Here is a 22,593-nt window from a genome sequence, read left to right as displayed (position 1 = left end):
CATAATTGCAGCAGCATCCAAAACAGGATTGAACAATGGTGTAATCAGTCGGAATGATAGAAAACTTGTGTCAATGCAGGAATGATATGATTTGATTACAACGCTTTGGCTCCAGGGAGGCACCTCAACTTATTTAACTAATCTTTGAAAGAAGGAACCTCTTTATGGAGAACATGTTGAAATCAGACTTCTGTCGGCAAGGTTTTCCTTATTTTGAACCATGGTACTGTAAGAGTGATTGGCCATGCGTGTGTCCGTTAACTGCTAAATTGACCTTTTTTTTGTGTCATATTTAGTGTTGTGGTTAGAAATCACAAGCACGCCGAACCATAATGAGTGATTATTACAAATTTCCGGATCGTTTGAAATGGAGACAATCAGTTAAGAGGATTACGTGAAGAAAAGTATTTTTACCCTGAAAAATAAATCACTGTTCGAAAGCAATAGACCTGAAGAGGGCATTATTCACACCTCCGTTATTCACACCTCATTATTCACACACCTCGCACGACTCCGTTGCGATCCCGCGGCGGAATCGAAACCGCATAGGCGCGTTGCCACAGAGGGCGAGAATACCTCGCGAGCAACGGTGGTAAGCAAGCTAAGAGCAGCGCCAATAAAGATAGAGATCAACTTCGGCAGCCACTGCAAGATAGTGCTGCCAAAAAGAAAACTCAAATTTCGCGCGACTCCGTTGCGATCACGCGGCGAAACCAAAACTACAAAAGGGGTGTTGCCGCAGTCTGTGCCGCTGCGCTAAAGCTAGACATAAGTTCTGCTTATCTCCGTAAGAAGGCAGCACAAAATTCAAACACTTGTTGTAAGTCCAAAGAGGTGGCAGCACCCCCCAGTGAGCACGCATTGTTCTTTTGGCGCAAAATTTCAAACGGAAGATCGAAACCGTACCCGTACGGCAAAGACCTTGCGGGACAGAAAACCGCCGCCGTACATATACGGCAAAAACCTTCAAAGGGTTAATGGAATTTGACACCCCAAAGTGACTCAGGCTATGAGGGACGCAGTAATGGAGGGCTTCAGATAGTTTCGACCACCTGAGGCTCTTTGAAGTGCACTGACGTCGCACAGTACATGGGCCTCTAGCATTTCGCCTGCATCGAAATGTAACCACCATGGCTGGAATCGAACCTGCATCTTTCAGGTCGGCAGATGACAACCGTAACCACTGACCCACCGCGGTGGTTTGAGGGGAAAAGCGGAGTGTGCGCAGGAGAGAAGGAGCAACACAGTGAGATGTCATAGTACACCATACGATGCATATGAGTTGAGGCATTACGGTGCATCATTGAGAGCAGCGGAGCGTAGAATCGGGACGCGCAGGCCAGCTGTGGCTCAAGCAGTGCTATGTGCTAGGTGGTACGGTGCCTTGCAGAAATCTGTGCTAACAATGCAGCTGATACAAACCAGCTGCTTCCTGATTCCGGGAGGAAGAGCCTTCCTTGCCAGTCTCAAAGTTGCGGGCAGGGCAATAACACAGTGACGATAAGACGCTTGAGTGTCAGCAGGACCTCGAAAGCTACACCTGTGAAGTGGTGAACGGCATGAGGTGCGTGAAAACCTCCAGGCATGCATTTCGTACAAGAAGCTAGCCCTCATACTTGCCACGTAACGGAATGATTGCATGCAAACTGGGCAGTGGCCACAGGCGGGTGTCTTGTGGTCCTTATGCAGGCTGCCCACATGAATGGTGGCCGCACCCTCCGGCAGCTGTCACGTCTCAAGACGGACGGGTTTGTGAGCCTGCACTCCATCCAGAATTCACAGTCGTCCAGCACCCCCGAGGGCTCCATCGACATAAACGTGGAGTCCCTGTCAGGTTAGTTGTGCTCTACCCCAGTGGGGTGGAAGGAATTTAAATTTCCGCTTGTAGTTAATTTTCGCAAACGAAGGCCAAAGGATCGAATGGGACTAATTGAGAAACCAGATGCAGTAGGTGGGCCAGGGGCTGAAAGAGTGTTCAGCTTCTGAAAAGAAAAGAAAGAAAAAAAAAGAAGGCAATAGAAAAATGCCTTCGAGTTCAATGCGCCATGTAATTCACTATAATAGAACAGTAAATTTGAAGTTTTAAAAAAGACTGATAATTCAGCATGAGTTTTTTTTTTTTTTCTGATCCCTCAGCTCACTTGAGGGGGGAGCTTATATAATATGTTATGCAACTTTTTGCCGACAGCTTTCAATAAATTTTGCAGCAGGAAACTTGCTAGGACGCACGCCATTGGTCTGTCTTGACATCAAACTATGCAATAAGGGCAAAATTATTATCCTGCCTATCATAGAAGTTGAGTTACAGGGTTTTGAATTTGCCACTTCACCTGATGCCTGAGCAGAGTGCCTGAGAGTGGTGCCTGAGCAGAGGCGGATGTCACTTCTTTACCGCCTTCAGTGCAATCGTGCATCCTCGCGCACCACTAGCCGTTCCTTAACGGGGGAGGAGGGTCTTAAAAACTTGTTTTGTATTGAGGCTGAAGCCTTTAAGAGTTTAGGTTTAATTGAGGACAACGTACCAATGTATGGAAAGGATCGTAGAGGTATATCGGGTTTTTGCATCATAACTTTTTTCAGCAGGGTCATCTCATTCAAGAGTTAGTTCTAGTGCCACTTCAGTGTGGTCGTCTCTTTTCCATGACGTCATTATCTCCACATTACAATACCTTTCTGTAAGTATATCTATCTTATGGCAACACTTCCCTTTTGTTCCGTCCTCATGTTGACAAAATGATATAGGCTACGTGCCATAATCAATTTAATGAAAACTTAACGGCTGCCCGGAAGGCCAAACAAAATTTCACTCTGCTGTGAACGACAACCGCATTAAACGGAATTTCATTAAAGGAAAACCACTTAATCTGAAAGGGCCAGAGAAGACCGCCTGGAATTAAATCGGATTGGTGCAGTTATAGCGAAAGTGAAAAGTGCTGTTGGATGCAGGAGAGGTCTGGGATGAGTTTTCCGACAACGTGTTTTGGTCTAATGATCCTAATGATCTGTATCTCTTTCAGGCCTCAGTGGAGGGGACCTACTCTGCGGCCTTTGCTGCTCGGGCCTCAGTACAGGCTTTCCAGCATGAAGATGGTCAGCGCCATCCAACCAACACCTCAGGATTGGCGGAGCAGGTACTACAGTCATTGTCGTTGTAGCAGAGGGTACTGAGGCTCTTCCCGTAGGGTAATCGCGCCACAGACTTGAACGCTTTTATAGTGTTTAAATCTGGCGAATTCGGTTGAGCAACTGTTCTGATGGAAAAACAAGCTCTTTCTTATGTCTTCTCTTAAATGACTCGTCAAGATCAGAGGTTCGAATGCCTGAATTTGTGCTCAGTATGGGAAGATGTTTAAGTCTATTTAACTGGCTGACGCTTGGTTCTGATCACTGGCCTTTCGCATTGCTTTTTGCGCTATCCTCGAGGTGCTGGGGTGCATTCCTGTTTGAGAATTACGTAGCTTGTTGTGTGCCCTTCGTGAAGGTACAGTGTTTTCATTGTCCAGTAATACTATCTTTTTTTGCGAGTATTCCGTCGTTACGATATTTCAAAATAACGAACGATTATTCACGACCCCACAAACTTCGTTGTATCAAGATTTCAATTTTGACCCTACGTTTCAATCGTAGCATGGATATTTTTCAGGGTCTTTCGGGTAGCGTTAGTACTTAGCCTCTGCAAAAATTACTTGCTTGGGAAGGAATTTGCCGTCGAAGAGGAGCATTGCTGAGGAGGATTTACCCAACAGTCTCGCCCCGACAATTTCGACAATTTCGGGTTAAGTTCCGCCAGTAGTTCTTTGGTCTTGAGGCCTGGCCCAACTCTATGGATGACTCCCCGGATCACATCATCCGGCGCGCTATGTACGTGTTGACTTCGTAGTTGACCCCCTGGATGCTGAGTTGTCTTATTTGCTTGATTTGTCTTGCCGTCTCTTCGGATGGCGTGCTCGTGATGATTATGTTGGATCCTCGGTGGACACCCGTTGTTCAGTTGTAGAGTAAGGGAGGAAGTGGGAGTGAAAGAAGAAACAGAAACAGGGGCCGTAATGAAGAAAATGAAATTGAGGAAAAGAAATTACGGAGGAGGTCGCGCCGCTGAGCAGAGGAGAGGCCACAGTTGGCACGATCCCAGCGCACGAATGGACACGGTGAGCATGGACAGACACCACGAGCATAGATAGACACCGCGAACATGAGCCATTAAAGGCTTTCGCCTTGGTGTGGACGCTGGTGCGGACGCTGATGCAGTGGCTTCTCAAACTAAATCTGAACGCATACGTTTCTGCGGAAAGATGCACTTCAGGATCTATTTCCTTCGCGTTTCCTTCATAGCCAGAGAATGCGCGACACAAGTCGCACCATGATTGACATGAATGCTTAATGTTTCACCTGAAGGAACTCAATTGCCATAGCATGATGGTCAGTGTGATTGGGCAAGATTGTGCGCTTGCGTCCTAATGCGTTAGGGGTTATGTACACCTAGTGGTGGTTAGGAGAGTTAGGATGAAGGCACTACGCTTCACCTGCCATCCACAGCGGAGCAACTTACTTTGGCAGAACTCCACGCTGGCTACTTTAAAGGTTCTTCTAATTAATGTTCAACCTTATGAATCTTAGGAGTGCATTGCTTTGTTGCTAGCTCTTCAAATGTACATTGTGCATACCATTGTAAAGATAACTGCCCTGTGTAACATGACAGGATGTGGATTAGTTTGGTCATTCCACATGCGCGATGACCTTTTATTTTGAAGACATTTCACAGCGGTTCATAAATGATGGCCGTACAAGGGTGTGAGGCGCGGTAACGAAAGAATGGAACACTTAGTACGCAAAATTCCACAGGATACAGTGCTTGCAGCAGGCGTTTTTGTCACGAGGGACTGCAGCCCAGTATATAACCACAGGCTTTTTAATTATGGTTTGTTTCTTTTAGGGGGTATTAGTATCTGCCAAAGCTGACGCCGTGCATTTGTTGTTTTGCAGTGCACGAAAGCTTCACTGCCTTTGTTTTTTCTGCAAAATCGCCCTCTTGCAGTTGTGCCCATCTGTTTGATGCTTTATAGCCGCAAGTGGAAAAGGAAAGAAGAATCGCAGTTGAACTCTGCATTTTCTATTCCGCAAGGGAACTATGATATTTTAGCAAAATTCCAAAAATGTTCTTGGATTAACGGCCTTGTTTATCACATCAATTCTTCTGGATTCGTGCTAGGCCACATGTATCTCGTAGGATTAAACATGATCTGTTACCATTCCAGGATCTCAGCAACACCTTAGTTTCGGCAAATCATCCCGGAGCTATCAGTTTAAAGCTTGCAGCATTGGCTTCTACAGTGGAGCCAGCAATCTGCATGATGCCATTCACTGACACTCTATTTTCCAACCGGTGGTGGATTGTTTGAAATTGCTGAAATGCGTGGGAGTTATCATACATAGCATTTTCAGGGAAGAGAGCAATGGCAATCGTGAAATAATAATTTTGTATTTTTCCTTTCTGGAAATTTAGTGGGTGAACAGGTAGCTGAAAACGTGCTTCATAACCAGCCGTTCGTTAAGCAAGATGTAAGATTGGGACCCTTAAAGAGGTGTACCCCTGATGGTGGTATAGTTTAAATGTGTGTTGAATGTGCCCTTTCTGATCTTCTGCCGATGATGGAGAGGAAATCACTCTTCTCTGCTGCGTTGTTTGCTGGTGCTTTGATTTTTTAAATGCAGCTATAGTACTGGTAGTGTCCATGGTTGATTGTCACCTTGAAGAGTTTATCAAGAACGCCATTGGTCGTAAAATTTCATTGGTCTTTATGAAGTAAAAATTACTTGAGATTTAGTGTCGCAGTGTTTAATTTGCATATGCGTAGTCATGCATACTATGTTTATTCTAGGCTGTGTGCAAAGGCGGCATTGAAGCTACGTTCTTGCAGTAGTACTACATTCTTAAACGTTTTTCTTTGAGAATGCAGTGCTCAGTACATTCGTTGCCTTAGGTACGGCCGCCACGGTTGTCACTGGATAGGGCGCTTGGGTGTTGACCCAAATGACGGGGGTTCAATCCTGGCCACAACAGTCGAATTTCAATGAAGGCGAAATTCTAGAGGCCTGTGTACCGTGCAATGTCAGTGCATGTTAAAGAACCCCAGGTAGTCAAAATTTCCTGAGCCCTTCACTATGGTGTCCTTCATAGCCCACATTGCTTTGGCACTCTAAACTGCCACAAACAAAAACCATGGTGGCTATGGTTGTGGTGCTCTGCTTCTGAGTGCATGGAGGTGGCAGGCAATCAAGGCCGCAGTGGCTACATTTCCATAGAGGTGAAACCCAAAGACAGCCTGCGGTGTGAAATGTCATTGCACGGTAAAGATTCCGAGGTGGTCTAAATTAATCTGGAGCCCTCCGCTAAAACCTTTTTTATTGCCCATGTTAAAACCTATATAATAATAGTGGTAGTATTTTTTAAAATATGTACCCCTGTAAGTGGCACGTGGCAATGACAACGGAACTAATTCAAGCAGGTTTTCGAACTAAGGAGGTTGATGAAATGTTCTTTCATGCAAGCATATTTAGGAACAGTGTTTGCTTTTTCTGCATTCGGTATTTGGAGGACTCCTTCAATTACTCATCACTGCAGCTGTGCCTCCTGGCTGAGGAAGACTGGGGCCAAAAATGGAGTTCATAATGCAGTGACGTCGGGCCCAACGTGATGCCTTTGCATTCTTCTGCAAGCGCTCTTTAATGTTTCCAGAATAGTATATTAAAATCTTTCACCTTTCATAATTGTTTCTCAAGAATGTTGGACATGGGTACTGAGATGTTTTCAGTATTACAACAGAATGAAGTCGACCAACAGTTCTATTTTGTCTACCCTTTTTAATGTCATTTAGGCCTGGCTCAGACAACTACCAATCGCGCTTATAAATTTTGACATTACCTGCTGTATGTTGCCTTCAGCATTTGACTGTAGTGGTAGAGTCACAATCATATCATACTTTTTTGAAGTGCATTGCACTATTATGCTGAGATTTGTGCGGGCCACTTACAGTGTTAATCTCATAATGATTGCAACCATGTAATGATCACACCTGAATTTTGGTGGCAAAATTCAATTGTTTTTATTCCCCGCATAATGATGGACTTTGAACTTGCCGCTGCATTTTATGTGCCAAGTCTAGCCAACGATCGTACTTCACAGATGGCACGTGCAGATGACCATCTTGCTCTGTTAGCGACCATTTTTTTTTTGTTTGTTGAAATTTTGCTGATGCTGAAACGTTGGTGTTGGTTGACCTACAGTCACTCAGGCAGTCTAAACACAGATACCAAACTTAACTGACTGCGGTTATCTCGAATCATGATTTGTTGTCGTCACAAGGCTCGCCACCATTCTGAGTTGCGCTGCAACGAACACAGTGATAAGCCCTGGGTTACGGGAATGCCAAAAATAAATCAGTCCTCCTTGAGGACTGCTGACCTGTACCGAGTTGCTGGTAGGAGTAATAATTGCAATACAAGGTAGTTTTATGCTCCCAGCCCCGTAGCAGGTGCCGCCATTTCAGTGCAACTGGCCCGATCCGCTTGCACGCCAGTGCCACTGCTAAGGTGTCGCTTAAATCAATCATATATCTTTCATTTAATATGAAACCATGAGGTTGTCAGTGAGGCAGTGCCATAAGTATACAATGTAGCATAGCTTTGGTCAATTCAAAGACTCCGTCCTCTGTGGCTTCGATACGAAACAAGTTAGGCCTAGCGATGACTTTGGAGTAGCACGCCAGAGCGCCATTGACGGTGGCGCTTGCAGCGAGCGTTGCGAACGTGTCACCTACTTAAACGCTGCAGCAGGGACCGCAGATTTTTCAGTTTAAATGTGGTAAAATGATTAGCTTGAGTGCCGTGAGACGTTGCTGCAATGCACTGTTACTGCACCTTCGGACGAGATCGAACTCTGCATAAAAGTGTCATCGCACGATACTATACACACTGCCTATTTTGATTTGTTGCTCTTGAAACATAATTTTGTGCAAAGGAAAGTATGTTCTTGAAGCGGGCCACCTCGTGCACTTCTCGCTCTGACACCTACGTGCACTTTCTGTCTATAGATGCCGCCACCTTCTTGGTTAATGACCTAAACCGAGGTTGCCAAGCACGGTTATCGATAACCGCAGTTTGATTGCTGTGTGGATAGTAGTAACCACAGGTAGCGAAAACTGTGGTTAAGCGCACCCGTGTGACAAGGGTCTGACTTGCAACTTGTTGGCATTTTCGGTGCTCAAAAATTTTTGGACAAAATTTACCCCATGCAGCAATTGCACCTCTGCGAAAGGCACTGCTTTCGCTGAAAATTATACTTTTAGAGAAGCCTACCACGTATCAGTGTAGCCTGACTTAGCATTTCCTTCGGCGTCTCTTTAAAGGTGCGCTGCGATGCTTTCCTGGGTACCGATTAATATCATTAGATTTCATTACGTGTTCCAGAGACAAGTGCGAAAAGAATTATTGAGATCTGGGCATGCAAGCGAAGGTTTTTCCTGTTTGAAAATTTAAAATTAGATGAGACGAAAGCGTGTTTCACATACCCAATGCCAGAAATTTAAGGGTCTTGTGTTCTAAATTTTTTGCAGATGTCGTCTGATACACTTGCATCGCGTACAGGGGAGGCCGAAGAGGCACAGCGCCCACTGGTGTGAGTGTCTACGAGTGATCTTAGATGTGAAGAGGAAGACATGGGAAGTTGCACCGCTATTATTTAAGGTCACTGCCAGTTCTAACGATGAAAACAGCCAAAAATGTCAAGGAGAGGCTATGCCCTTCATTTGTTAAAACTTTGGAAGGATATCCGTGCCTGACTTATTCAGCAATGTCTTTTTAACTCTCCAGTCTCAAAGAAATTGCTTTTTTCGGCTTGAGTATGCATAGAAGTTATTTTCAGCTGGCCTCTCAGTGTAATTTTGAATTTGCTACTTCACAATTTCAAATGCGGCCCTTCTCGAGGATGTAATGGCTCTTTACTGTTTCACTCTTGATGAAGTCAGTAGCCGAGCAGACTTACTTGAGTTCATTGTAGGATAGATTCTTTTTCTAGATTTCTTGTATTCTAAACACTTTGAAGCCTTTTCTGCAAATCCTCAGATGGCGAGATACATTGAAAGCTGCGTATAAACGTGCACTTCTGGGTTTATTTCTTTTCAGTTCCCCTGAAATTGAAAATTTGTCGTTTTACTTTTCCTGAACTTGAGGGGTGAGTATCCATCAAATCAATTATTTTTTTTTCAGAAGCATGCGGATGATGTTTATTTAAAGGACTGCAATGCAGATGCCTCCAGAAGGCATTTCTATTGGATTAAAATGGGCAGCTACAGCTCATGGACTTTATTAGTGCTCTTCAGTACTCCTTAGCCGAAGTGCGTAAAGGCTAGTGCTCCCTAGATATATACCAGGTGTTTCAGGGAAGGCTATCAAATTTTCAAAAATAGTTTATGATGGTTTAATGTCCCAAAGCGATTCAGGCTATGAGGGATGCCGCAGTGAAGGGCTCAGAAATTTCTCCCACCTGGGGTTCTTTGACGTGCACTGACATAGACTCAGGGCAAGGAATATTGTAGGTTGCTTAATTACATAGCGATATCAGTGGGCCTTATAGCTGAATTTGACTGCTTCTAATCTCCCGTCATTTCGTGTGGCTTGCTGCATGGTCTTCTGCTGGCGCTTTCACGTGCAGAAATGGAAGATGAAGAAGACCACGTTTTCAATCCACATCCTTGGAGACTGGTAGTTTAGCCCGCATGAACGCTGATAGTGCTGCAGGCGACGACATTGCAAGCCCAGCTCGACAGCCTGAAAGTTTGAATGGGCAGGGTGTTAAGGTTTGTGCCAAATGATTGTTCGCCTAAGGAAAGTGTATGAAGCGACCCGCTTTAAACCTTACGAAACGGTCCTATACGGTCATGACTCAGAGGCTGACGGATATCCGGCTTGTTGCAGGCTCCGGGCTCTTTGAGAGCTGGAGGCAGATATTTCACTTGGTTGCGGGTTCTGGCCTGGCTCTGAAACTTGTAGTTTGGGTGCTAGACTCTTTAATAGTCAGAGGCTGACGAGGATCCCGCTTGGTGTGGACTCGGCCTGCTTAAGAGTTCGAAGTTGTAGATTTTACTGGGAGTACCTGCCGACCACTGTGCAATATAGCTGAAGATAAACGGGCATAGTGGAAGAAAACGTTGTCCTGTCCGCCTGTCGCAGCGTGTCGCCGGATCAGCAAACAAACGGAAACATCAATGAAGAACAGCAACATTGTTGTATCATCTCCCCTGACTCCTTGTTACGACGAATTTTTCTCAAACAAGAGCTGCTTGCGCTAACGTGATACAAGCTTTGTAGCCACAGCACACATAACTCCCATTTAGGAGACAAAAAAAACGGGAAGTGTTGCATAACGAGCGGCAGTACCACTATGGCGCAAACAAGATTACAACACGAGACATTCCATCCATGCCGCGATGGGCCAAACTTGCGACAGCCATCCAGTCATCAACTTCCATGCTAAGCACGTCAGTCCGGGCAGACATGGCAATGTTTATTATCACGACATTTCAATAACTGCCGCGCGCGTGTTAGCACATATTTCCTCATCAATGCACACTTCGCTCTATGTCGCACAGTCCGCTGGCTAGGTTATTCCCGATCCTTTTCCTTCCAAAAGTGCACGAAAAAAAAACATGTACTTGTGCACACTGTTCTGCTTGAACGTTTAGAATGGGAGCTGGATCGCTGATGAAGTTGCAACCTGAAACCACAGTGCTCAAAACCTACAGCCTGAATGCGGAATGCGCGCTCTGCAGAGATGTGCGCTTCACTGCTTTCAGAGCTGAACGCTACCTTCATTCTTACGCATGAAGCCCAAATAAGAGAAGCCCCAAAAGAAAACAACAGAACGCAACAAAATAAGAGGACGCTTGTTTACACAAAGTGAGGACGATCACATATGCAGCGTTAATCGCATCACTTAATCTTGTTAGACGCCCATTGCTCGTAATTTAAGTATTAATGCGGAAACATTATATGACTCAGCTGTAACGAAGCCCTGCTCACTAAGAAATACAGGCATTTTCATTTTTCAATCGTTGAGATGGATGAAATGATTGTCCTTATTGCGGCATGAACTCAGACTTTGGTGACCGCCATTTTGTAGTGCATTGAGCACGCCGATAGGCGGCACGCTAACATGATGTTCTTATCACTCTGTCTAAGGCTTGCGCTACTGAAGCCATGAGCTTTACCGCAAACTGGCACCCTTCACATCATGTAGGTGAGCCATAATTATCATTAATGATAATCTACAGAGCCTCTCTAGTGTGCCATAACTAAATTATTTCTGAGCATCTATGCACTTAAAAACAGCACGCGTATTCCAAAGTTGGACGGCTTCCGGTAAGCTTCAGCATACTGTAAGTTCTTCCTGTCACTTCCAGACAGAGAAATGCGGTTGATGCTTCCGCTACTTTGCTTTCTGTTCAGTTCTGTCACTGAATACCTTAGGAGCTAACCTACACTTAAGCCCAAGGCGTCTGTCACGATCTAAACCTACAGATGCTGTATAAGTAGGCTTGGTCATAAATAACGTCTATGAAATAATTAATTATTCCCGTGAGGAAGTCCGGGCGAGAGGAATTCCGATCTTAAGCGGAGTTAATTGGGCACGAACTACATTATCACGCGAGCGACTCCTCCCCCACCTTCGGTAGTGATGGGGTCACGCGTGTACCTCTCCACGGGGCGAGGCGTCCTCAGGGTCGTTCGCGAGCCTGATGGGCCACGAAAAGGCAAGTGCAAACACTGCGCATCTGCGGCAGGGCTTGGGTGGGCGTACTTGAAGCTGCGCTTCTGTGTCGATGCCTGTGGCCGCGCCGTTTTTCTTTGGTGTCATTGTTTGCTTCCTCTTTCGCTGTGCATGGACTCTGGCAGGCGCTTCGGCACTTTGGATATCGGCGGTTCAGAGCGAAGCCGAAGCAACAGCGTCCTTCACAGTGGGAGTGCCAGAAATGAGGCCTGCAGGAAAAAGAAAGAATGTTTATGAGGGTGAGCCCAAGGCAAGGTGCACAGTGATGGCACCGCTGCATTCAACGTCAGTTGCCGAGAGCTGTTAAGGACGCTCATGGAAAAGGAGTAACGAGAGCGCCGTGATTGTCATCCGCGTTGTATATAACCGAGGTCGTGTGAATGTTAGGCTGCTATTCCACATTAGAATGTTGCGACACGCCTGTCTAGATTCCGATAAAATTTGCGGCCACTTCGATACTGATGCCTTGTCCGAGCTTAGATGCTAGACGCTGACGCGCAGATTTGCAATTAAGTATTGCTATGCCTGCTGAAGCTGGAAACCACTATTGGGCGGACATCTTCGAGTGGTCGTGGCATGCTCCACTAATGGGACTCGGGAGCAAGAGCTATCCTATGTGCTGGAAAGAGAATTTCCCGTGTACAAGGCTCAATCATTCAATCAATCAATCAGTGAGTTACTCAATCCATAAATAGCATTTTTAATATTGATTTTATGAGTTCACAATTTTTACACAGCACATGCATACACATGTAGCACATGCACAGCCAGTCCAGTGTGGCGTCAATGCGAGGAAGAGGGTAGACGTCCTTTGTTATGTTGCTCAGGTGTCGGTAATCACCGCAGAATCAAAGTGCGCCGCCTTTCTTCCTCACTAGACCAACCGGTACCGCCCGGGCCTCTTTGATGGCTGAATGACGTCGTCGCAAAGCATATCGGGGCAGCACACGGTAGGGGCTCTGGAGGAGAGGTCTGGCGTGCTGGTCGGTTACAATACGATGCTTGGCAAGCTGCATTTGTCGAGCCTTCGGCAATGACGAGATTCACTCACTGTAGCTTCAAAGCAGACAGCGGACCTGGTATTGCTTGTTCTGGGGCAGGACTTGGTTTATGTCTAAGACGTGCTTGTGATCTTCCTTAGGTAAATCGTCTGGACGGGAAAGGGTGAAGGCGTCGAGAATGTCGGATAGTTCGTCGAAAGGAATCCTTGTTCCTTTGTTAACGTGCCGGAATTCTTTGCTGAAGTTCGTCTGCAGCACTTCAGTTTGGCCATTGCAGATGTGTACTATGCCTCTTGCGAAGCCGATTCCACGCTCTAGAACCAATTCCGTGTTCCCCTCGTTGAGAGCTTTCATGTTCTTGGCATCTGTGGCACCTACGGTGACCATGACGCTTGACTGGCTTGGGATGCTCCCTTGTTCACCCAGACACTCAGGCCAACATGCTTCTTTGTGCTTGTCATCGAAGGGAAAGTTTCGTTTCTTGAATGTGTGATGAGCTTGGAACGCTGGTTGATGATCACCTGATGCTCATTAAGGAAATCTGTTCCCAGTATCACATCGCGAGACCATGCTGTAGTACTACGAAGGTCACAGGAAAGGTGTGTCCCTTGATGGCCACTCGCACATTGCATCACCCTGTTCACGTAATACGATGGCCTCCTGTGTGCGTCGGGTCACGGCTTTGTCGGGTATGTGGATGGTGGGTAGCTCGCGTCGTCAGGGCTTTTCTGGTTGATGTGGTCATTCTGAAGCCCAATCGCGCCTTCATCATTCTCGTGTTTGTGTGCGGCGTCGGCGTGGCAGATCCAACATCTTCATGTTCGGTGGAGGATCTTCGTTGTTTCGCTGGTGAGCAACCTCACTTCCAAAAGTTGCATTCTTTGGTTTCCTCTGCGGAACTTTAGCACCTTCCGCGAACAGCCGCTGCGTAGCTGCGGCCCAGCAATGCGAAACGTGGTGTGGACAGTGATGGTGAGCGGGACAGGCAGCTCAATGACCCGTAATCCTCTCTGCGCAGGCCTGGGGCCATTGGCTGCGTTTTGGTCACGGGGCATCAATTAAGTTGCTGTGCAGGCCGATTCTTCTATAGGTGCAGTGACGAAGAATATGCGGCCTCAGCGCATTGGAAGCGTAGCGGACAGTTGTCGTAAGAGTTCTAGGCGTGGCATTTCGTGGCGTTTGAGCGTTGCCTGTAGGCTGGTCAGGCAGAAACAGGCAGGCAGCGTTTTGGAACCAGTGGTTCATGGTGGAGAGGACGTATTGGGTGTCATTGGGGGCTCAAGAGTGCGTACTGCAGCGGCGAAGGTCATGGCCTGGGGTTCTGTGGCCATCGGAGTTGGGGTACCAAGTGCCTGCTGCGCTTCTTCTCATTCCACATCCATGAGAGTCACTGCTTGTGGCTGATTCATCAACATCGCAGCCATATATAAAAAAGTCACCCTATCTACCGCTGACCTACGGCGAAGATTAAATATGTTTGTGATATAGGGAAGTGATGACAGCCAGACTCAATGTATATACCGGGTGTTTCAGGGAAGCCCGCCACTAATTTTTGACAGTATGCTTTCTGATGTATAAAGACAACTTCTGTGGTATAGTGATAGCAGTTTGGGGTACTTCAGAGGAAAGAGAACTAGTTATTTGCAGCTGGTGAGTCGTAACATCAATATTATAGTATCTAATTTTTTGATGACACAATTTCTATCTGCATTGTGGCTCAGCAGATTTTCGAGAATTTCACATATTCAAAAATCACGTGCTCATAGGCCCCGCAGGCATGCCCTCTACTGAACTCAAGTCGCAGGTCTTAAACTCTGAGACCCTTGAGCAGGAAGCTCATCCATCAGAAATGATTATGTGTTTTCAGGGTGTGAAGAAGTTAAAAGAAGCCCTGTTTCTTCGAAATTAAAATGAGTTGTAAGTCAGCACATGTCTGTTGCCCCCGGTGTTTTTTGCTGTTCCATCACAAATGAGTAACCAACATGCCCACGCTGCTGTCCTGACAAAAGAGAGGACGGTACAAGCGCTTGGTGTCGTAATGGTTCAAACCTGCCAAGCGCTTGTACCGTGGCAGGTTTGAACCATTACGACACCAAGCGCTTGTACTGCTTGGTGTCGTAATGGTTCAAACCTGGCCGTCGCAGTGGCTCAGTGGTTATGGTCTTGCCCCCTTGGAGTGATGTACAAAAGCAGATGTCGCTATGTGTGCTTTGCCAGAAGGCAATTTTCGAATCTCGCGTGAAGTTTTTGAAATTTTTTGAATCACAGTGCGCACAGTGATCGCGCTTTCGAAATTCTAAAAACTGATTTGCCTATTGCTGATGGCCAGCTACAAAATCTCCATTTGCAATCAAGTGCCTTTCTCTAATCGTTAAAAAATTAACTATTCAAATTAAGTTGACCAGCTTAGTAGTTACCAGCATTCATCTGTTTTCTGGCATCCGCCAAAATTGTTAGTACTATATTGCAGAAGCCATTTTACTACCTCAAAGAGGTATTTTTTAGTTATAAGTGGCATGCTTCTCTGAAAAAGTAAGTTCTCACAGGGTGTGGAGCTACACAGTATTTTGGCTACAGAGTATATCCACGATTCTGGCAGTAGTCCTATGCTTAAGCCGTGAACCACACTTTGGAAAGGCTCGGAATGCCACTGGCACAATCTGGAAGGCTTCCTTTTTATCAGATCCGAATTAGTATGTTGCCATCTACATTGCCTGTGCGAATGGTCTTCACAGGAAGGACCGAGGGTATCTGCTAATCAAGTGTCACATATTCGTTACATTTTGTGTACAGCTGACCATTAAGATGGTGATTACACGTCCGACATACGCACAATATCTTCGCATATAAGTTTGTCAAGGGGTTCGGCGGCTGGCTTTTTGCCCTGAGATGAAATATATAGTGACAGGGGTTTACCTCGCTGAAATATAATAGCTGGGCAAACTGGCGTTTTCACGTATAGTCACAGTCGTGCAGTAGTAGTGTCGCCTCGTGCTTCCGGCTAATATCGCAGAGTATGCACCCGCTCTTTTGGTTATCTGCGCAATTTTACACAGCCCGCAAAGTGCTGCGGTACAAAGCGTCCGCCCACGAAGGACTAAGTCTGAAAGCCGTTCATACCGCACGACGTTCATTCACTGGCTGCCACCTTGGCAATAACTGCTGATGTCAGTGGTGCGAGGCAGTCACGTACCGTTCTTGACTTCAGAAACCGGACACCTTAGTGGGAGTAGTAACTTTGGTACGAACAGATTGTGAGGGAGAGGTCAGAAGGCTCGGGAGGCTGTTTGTGCGATCTATCTGCATAGGCTGTGTTGTTTGCAGAAAAGCTAGACTTAAAAATGTCTAGATCAAGTGGGCTCTGTTACGGCTATAAAAGGCTTCTTAAGGGGGATCTAATAAAGTTGCGGTATGCCTGAGATATTAAGTCACACCGCTCCACGAATATTGTCCAGCAAGAACTTAAAATGTTCAATAGAATAGAATAGCAACGGTGATAAGCAAGCTAAGAGCAGCACCAATAAAGATAGAAATCAACTTTCGCCGCCTCTGCAAAACAGTGCCCACAAAGAGAAAACACGTTTCGCACGACTCCGTTGCGGGATGTTGCGATCCCGCGGCGGAATCGAAACCGCATAGGCGCGTTACCACAGAGGGCGAGAATACCTCGCGAGCAAGGGTGGTAAGCAAGCTAAGAGCAGCGCCAATAAAGATAGAGATCAACTTCGGCAGCCACTGCAAGATAGTGCTGCCAAAAAGAAAACTCAAATTTCGCGCGACTCCGTTGCGATCACGCGGCGAAACCAAAAGCCGCAAAGCAGTTAATTATTGTTAAACGTCTTTTAACAGCAGCTTGCCTCATTTAGGTAATGCACTTTTCCTGGTCCATGTTTATGGAGTTTGCTGGCTGCTGCGCACCTTGTTTGTTAGTTCCAAATTTTCTGATGTTTTTTAATAGCGGTCGCTGTTCGAGGCGTGCTCCCCTGGTTTTGCGATGTCTGCACTGGCGCATATATTATCAAGTGGCCACCATCACACATGGAAAGGTGGAGAGGGGGGCAGGAGGGGACCAGGAATCGGAGGAGAGTTGAGGGGAAGCTTTACTTTTGCTTTAACCCTTTGAGGGTCAAATTATTTTGAAGAAAACTTTCCCAGGTAGTCAAATTACTTTATATTGCGGATCTTGAATCTACAAAATGTATGTAATCGAGAATAAATAGTAAAAAAAATTAGGAACAGTACTTTGGTGACAGCATCACTCACAACTGGAAAATGTTCAATAGAATAGAATAGCAACGGTGATAAGCAAGCTAAGAGCAGCACCAATAAAGATAGAAATCAACTTTCGCCGCCTCTGCAAAACAGTGCCCACAAAGAGAAAACACGTTTCGCACGACTCCGTTGCGATCCCGCGGCGGAATCGAAACCGCATAGGCGCGTTGCCACAGAGGGCGAGAATACCTCGCGAGCAACGGTGGTAAACAAGCTAAGAGCAGCGCCAATAAAGATAGAGATCAACTTCGGCAGCCACTGCAAGATAGTGCTGCCAAAAAGAAAACTCAAATTTCGCGCGACTCCGTTGCGATCACGCGGCGAAACCAAAACTACAAAAGGGGTGTTGCCGCAGTCTGTGCCGCTGCGCTAAAGCTAGACATAAGTTCTGCTTATCTCCGTAAGAAGGCAGCACAAAATTCAAACACTTGTTGTAAGTCCAAAGAGGTGGCAGCACCCCCCAGTGAGCACGCATTGTTCTTTTGGCGCAAAATTTCAAACGGAAGATCGAAACCGTACCCGTACGGCAAAGACCTTGCGGGACAGAAAACCGCCGCCGTACATATACGGCAAAAACCTTCAAAGGGTTAATGGAATTTGACACCCCAAAGTGACTCAGGCTATGAGGGACGCAGTAATGGAGGGCTTCAGATAGTTTCGACCACCTGAGGCTCTTTGAAGTGCACTGACGTCGCACAGTACATGGGCCTCTAGCATTTCGCCTGCATCGAAATGTAACCACCATGGCTGGAATCGAACCTGCATCTTTCAGGTCGGCAGATGACAACCGTAACCACTGACCCACCGCGGTGGTTTGAGGGGAAAAGCGGAGTGTGCGCAGGAGAGAAGGAGCAACACAGTGAGATGTCATAGTACACCATACGATGCATATGAGTTGAGGCATTACGGTGCATCATTGAGAGCAGCGGAGCGTAGAATCGGGACGCGCAGGCCAGCTGTGGCTCAAGCAGTGCTATGGGCTAGGTGGTACGGTGCCTTGCAGAAATCTGTGCTAACAATGCAGCTGATACAAACCAGCTGCTTCCTGATTCCGGGAGGAAGAGCCTTCCTTGCCAGTCTCAAAGTTGCGGGCAGGGCAATAACACAGTGACGATAAGACGCTTGAGTGTCAGCAGGACCTCGAAAGCTACACCTGTGAAGTGGTGAACGGCATGAGGTGCGTGAAAACCTCCAGGCATGCATTTCGTACAAGAAGCTAGCCCTCATACTTGCCACGTAACGGAATGATTGCATGCAAACTGGGCAGTGGCCACAGGCGGGTGTCTTGTGGTCCTTATGCAGGCTGCCCACATGAATGGTGGCCGCACCCTCCGGCAGCTGTCACGTCTCAAGACGGACGGGTTTGTGAGCCTGCACTCCATCCAGAATTCACAGTCGTCCAGCACCCCCGAGGGCTCCATCGACATAAACGTGGAGTCCCTGTCAGGTTAGTTGTGCTCTACCCCAGTGGGGTGGAAGGAATTTAAATTTCCGCTTGTAGTTAATTTTCGCAAACGAAGGCCAAAGGATCGAATGGGACTAATTGAGAAACCAGATGCAGTAGGTGGGCCAGGGGCTGAAAGAGTGTTCAGCTTCTGAAAAGAAAAGAAAGAAAAAAAAAGAAGGCAATAGAAAAATGCCTTCGAGTTCAATGCGCCATGTAATTCACTATAATAGAACAGTAAATTTGAAGTTTTAAAAAAGACTGATAATTCAGCATGAGTTTTTTTTTTTTTTTCTGATCCCTCAGCTCACTTGAGGGGGGAGCTTATATAATATGTTATGCAACTTTTTGCCGACAGCTTTCAATAAATTTTGCAGCAGGAAACTTGCTAGGACGCACGCCATTGGTCTGTCTTGACATCAAACTATGCAATAAGGGCAAAATTATTATCCTGCCTATCATAGGAGTTGAGTTACAGGGTTTTGAATTTGCCACTTCACAAGCTGGAAGAAACTGATGATTTCAAAATCCTATTACTCACCTTCTATAAGAGGCAGGATGATAATTTTACCCTTTTGCATAGCTTTATGTCAAGAGAAACCAGTGGCATGTAGTCTAACGAGTTCCTTACAGCAGAATTTCTTTCAAACTCTCTGCAAAAGTTACCTAACATATTGCGTAAGTGCACAAGGACTTGTTGTCTATTAAATTAAATTACATATTTGGAATCAACACGCAAAAATGCATGTTCTCTGAAGATTTCATAGTTGTGACTTCATTAATAAAAATTTATTTCTAAGACCCTCTTGTTAAGCAGAGAATGCAGTTTCACCACCAAGCAAATTATAATGCGCTACATAGAAGTTGAGTTATCTTTAGTGAAATTGTTATTTTCAGTGTCTTCATGCTTTTCCCTCTCCTCTTGTCACTTTTTGCACGCTGGAAGGTTGCCGCTCTTCTGCCGGCTCGCCAACTTTCGAGCCCAACGAAGGGCCAATCACAGTCTTCATTGAAAAGCTAGGGAAAATGTTAGTGCGTGAGCACTTAGGTAGTCAAGAAATTGCATGGTGTTGCATACTGTGAAGTGTAGAAATGGAGACCTGTGATCTATAAATTACTGATGCCTATCTGTAGGCTCTCCTAGTAGCCTGCAAAGATGTGGCTCTTTTAACTTTTCCTGGTTTGTGAGAGGCCTGGCTCTGGCCTGACCGTGCCAGGCGATGTGTAAAGTTGCGTGTTTAGTTTTGAGCTTGAAATGTGTTAAGTTGTGGTTCCTAGGTTTTAAGGACAGCGTTTGGCAGAAGCAAAGTAGGCCTTGTTCTGAAACTGGAAATTTTGTCATCTTGGCCTTTTTAAAGAAAGATTTATGAAAGGCTCTGCCACTGCTGCCTATTTCTCTTTAAAGGTGCTCAGTTCCACACGAAAGTGTTCAAGCGTTGCCCCTGCCAATGTATAAAGGTAAGGATTCTGTTGTTAGGCATTGTTAGCACTTGTGGAAAATTTGGAGCTCTTAGCATGTGAACTTTGGTTGTCGCACGTGATTGTGGGTTCTCTGCTGCATTCAGAAGTGTATTACTTGGCTCAGGTTTTTATGGGAACACACTGCAGGGATTAAGCATGTTCTGTTCTCCTCTGAATGTGTTCTAGAACTCCTTTAAATTAAATTCACGGTGTTGATAGCATGAGATCTTGCAAGAAAATTTTGTATATTTCTACGAACTTGAGTGAAATGCTTTTAGGTTGGCTTGGCAGTCACTTTGAAGTCATTTCCAAATACTTACCTGGATTACCTTAACTTTCAAGCTCAATGTTCAAAAACTGATTCTGCCTACTCGTATTCTCGTAACTTTTTTGCAGTTTGTTGTAATATTTTGAAAGCTGTGATTTCCAAGCTGTAGAATGTTACTGAGAGTTCAGGATGGCGCTGGTACGTTTCTAGACTATTCTCAATAGCGACGCCGCTGCCATTCGCCCACCGGCTTGAGCCTGAGGCAACCGGCCTTCATTGCGATGGCTGACGCTGCGTAAAGTGTTCGTGCTTCCAATGCATCAGTGTCCATTGGGCCTGTGCCCAAATTGAACAAATCTAAGAAAGACAGGGGCACAGGTAGAAGACTGGACTGTGCACGGTTGCCATATGCAGAGTCTTTGTCAGCATGGAAAGCACGGCTTCTTTTTAATTGAAAGAGGCGCTATACCAGATTTTGGCGAAAGTCATTCCACTTTATTCTCTGTACATAGTCTGCACAAAACACTATCACACACAGCAGCATCACTAATTCGCTTACAGATTTCTTCTCCTTCAAGAGAATTCGTCCCGGGCTCTCTATGACTCGCTGTGGCATAAAACTACTTTCAGTCACCTATTCGTACTTCTCTCTGTATTCTATCTTCATTGTTTCTGTGTTAATCAAGCTTTAACTTAGCACAGTGTCAGGACCAGGAAGAGGAACCTGCCGGGACCAGGTAGAGCGGAAGACGTGCTGCTTACACAGGGAGCTCCTAGCGGGGATGACGTAGACTTCGGACATCGGTCAGAGAACGAAGATCAGAAATGCTTCTTACATCATCCTGATGTATCTGTAGTGAAAGTGTCAAATGGCCCTCCATTTTCACTACATTTTTTAATGACAGAACTTTGGTGTGGGGTGAACTAATATTCGTAATTTCAAGTGCGTATGCAGTACGCGTGTTGCATGGTTGAAAATCATTTGTATGAATTTATATTCGAGAACTACCATCTTTTCGTATTCCATATTCATATTGCTTTCTCCATGTCTCCATCTAGAGCGCTGTCGTCGCGTGGGTGTCTTGTTGGTCATCTTCCTGTCGACAACACAGGAAGTACGCCAGGTGAGGTCGCAAGCTCATTTCCAGAGAAGCACCAGAAATGCTCATTCAATTTATTTCATCATGAAACTGCACAGGAAACACCAGCAAACAACTGTAGGGTCAATAGCGAAAGCATGCATTGGCACATACGGTATGCATGCATAAGTGCAGCAGCTTACAAAACAGGATTGAACAATAGTGTAATCAGTTGGAATGACAGAAAACACACGTCAATGCAGGAATGATATAATTTGATTACAAAGCATTGGCTCCGCCTAGGCACCTCAACTTATTTAACTGACCTTTGAAAGATGGAACCTTTTTATGGAGAACACCACATTGAAAGCAGACTTCTATTGGCAAAGTTTTCCTTATTTTGAACCATGATACTGAAACAATGATTGGCCATACGTGTTTTCGTTAACTGGTGAATTAACGACGGCTAACCATAATGAGTGATTATTACATATTGCCTTATCGTTTGAAATGGAGACAATCAGTTAAGAGGATTTTGTGAAGAGAAGTATTTTCATCCTGAAAACTAAATCACTGCTCGAATGCAATAGACCTGAAGAGGGCATTATTCACACCGCTAATTTTTCGAGTGAAACAGTTGTGTCCAAACAGGTTTTAAATATGCAAGGCCATGGTTTGCAATGGTATGCGATAAGAGAATGAAAGAGAGAGAGGCAAATTATTTTAATACAGGAAGATGAAAATGCTTTCAGCTTTGAAGCCATAGCCTACTAGTGCCAGCTTAGGGCTTAAGCTACGAAACCCATGGAATGGGAGCTTGGACAGCAAAGGAGTCTGGCTGCGCTTGTCACGGTCAGTCGAGGACATCTCCATTGAGACTGAGACCACTATCTCCACACTCTCTAAGGGTGGGAGGAAGCATAAGGGTGAAAAGAGGTGACATTGGCGAAGATGCGTTCAATGAAGGCGGAGGTTTTAGGACTCTATTCGGACTTTGCCGTTCGGGCGCGTCTGCCCCGGTAGACGGGGTCGCTTTATTCGGACTTTGAACCATGCTTGCAGACATCATTTCATACAGTTTTTAATGGTGGCCCCGATGATTATACATCGGGATTGGAAGGTATTTAGACGTGAGATATACAAGTATCTTAAGCGTACGCACAAATCGTGGGGTAACTGACTGTGACGCCGGCCAGAAAAATTAATGAAAATATTATGAGAAATGCCCTCTCATGAATGAAAGG

The 22,593-nt window shown here is 45.7% G+C and overlaps 1 protein-coding gene across 17 annotated transcripts in view; it reads left to right on the top strand.

The window, feature by feature from the left end:
• LOC149357439 (uncharacterized) overlaps positions 1-22,593 on the top strand; it is a 478,435-nt gene that overhangs the window by 61,029 nt on the left and 394,813 nt on the right. For 10 of the 17 annotated variants that reach the window (XR_016291828.1, XR_016291830.1, XR_016291829.1 and 7 more), the window contains 6 exons: positions 1,655-1,834; positions 3,018-3,131; positions 8,613-8,674; positions 9,181-9,229; positions 18,374-18,544; positions 19,947-19,999. Coding sequence is in view for 14 of the 17 variants with exons in the window: in XM_089584679.1 (XP_089440805.1) it covers positions 1,655-1,834; positions 3,018-3,131; positions 8,613-8,674; positions 9,181-9,229; positions 18,374-18,544; positions 19,947-19,999 (629 nt within the window). In the remaining 3 variants the exon portion in view is untranslated. Of the gene's footprint in view, positions 1-1,372; positions 1,565-1,654; positions 1,835-3,017; positions 3,132-8,612; positions 8,675-9,180; positions 9,230-9,742; positions 9,855-18,373; positions 18,545-19,946; positions 20,000-22,593 lie in introns of those variants that run through there. The other 7 variants (XM_089584682.1, XM_089584683.1, XM_089584688.1 and 4 more) reach the window with 4 other exon arrangements.

The sequence above is a fragment of the Amblyomma mixtum genome, chromosome 3 (genome assembly GCF_055824585.1).
Source record: "Amblyomma mixtum isolate Tamu chromosome 3, ASM5582458v1, whole genome shotgun sequence".
NCBI lineage: Eukaryota > Metazoa > Arthropoda > Arachnida > Ixodida > Ixodidae > Amblyomma > Amblyomma mixtum.
This window is presented reverse-complemented; position numbering and strand designations above follow the sequence as displayed.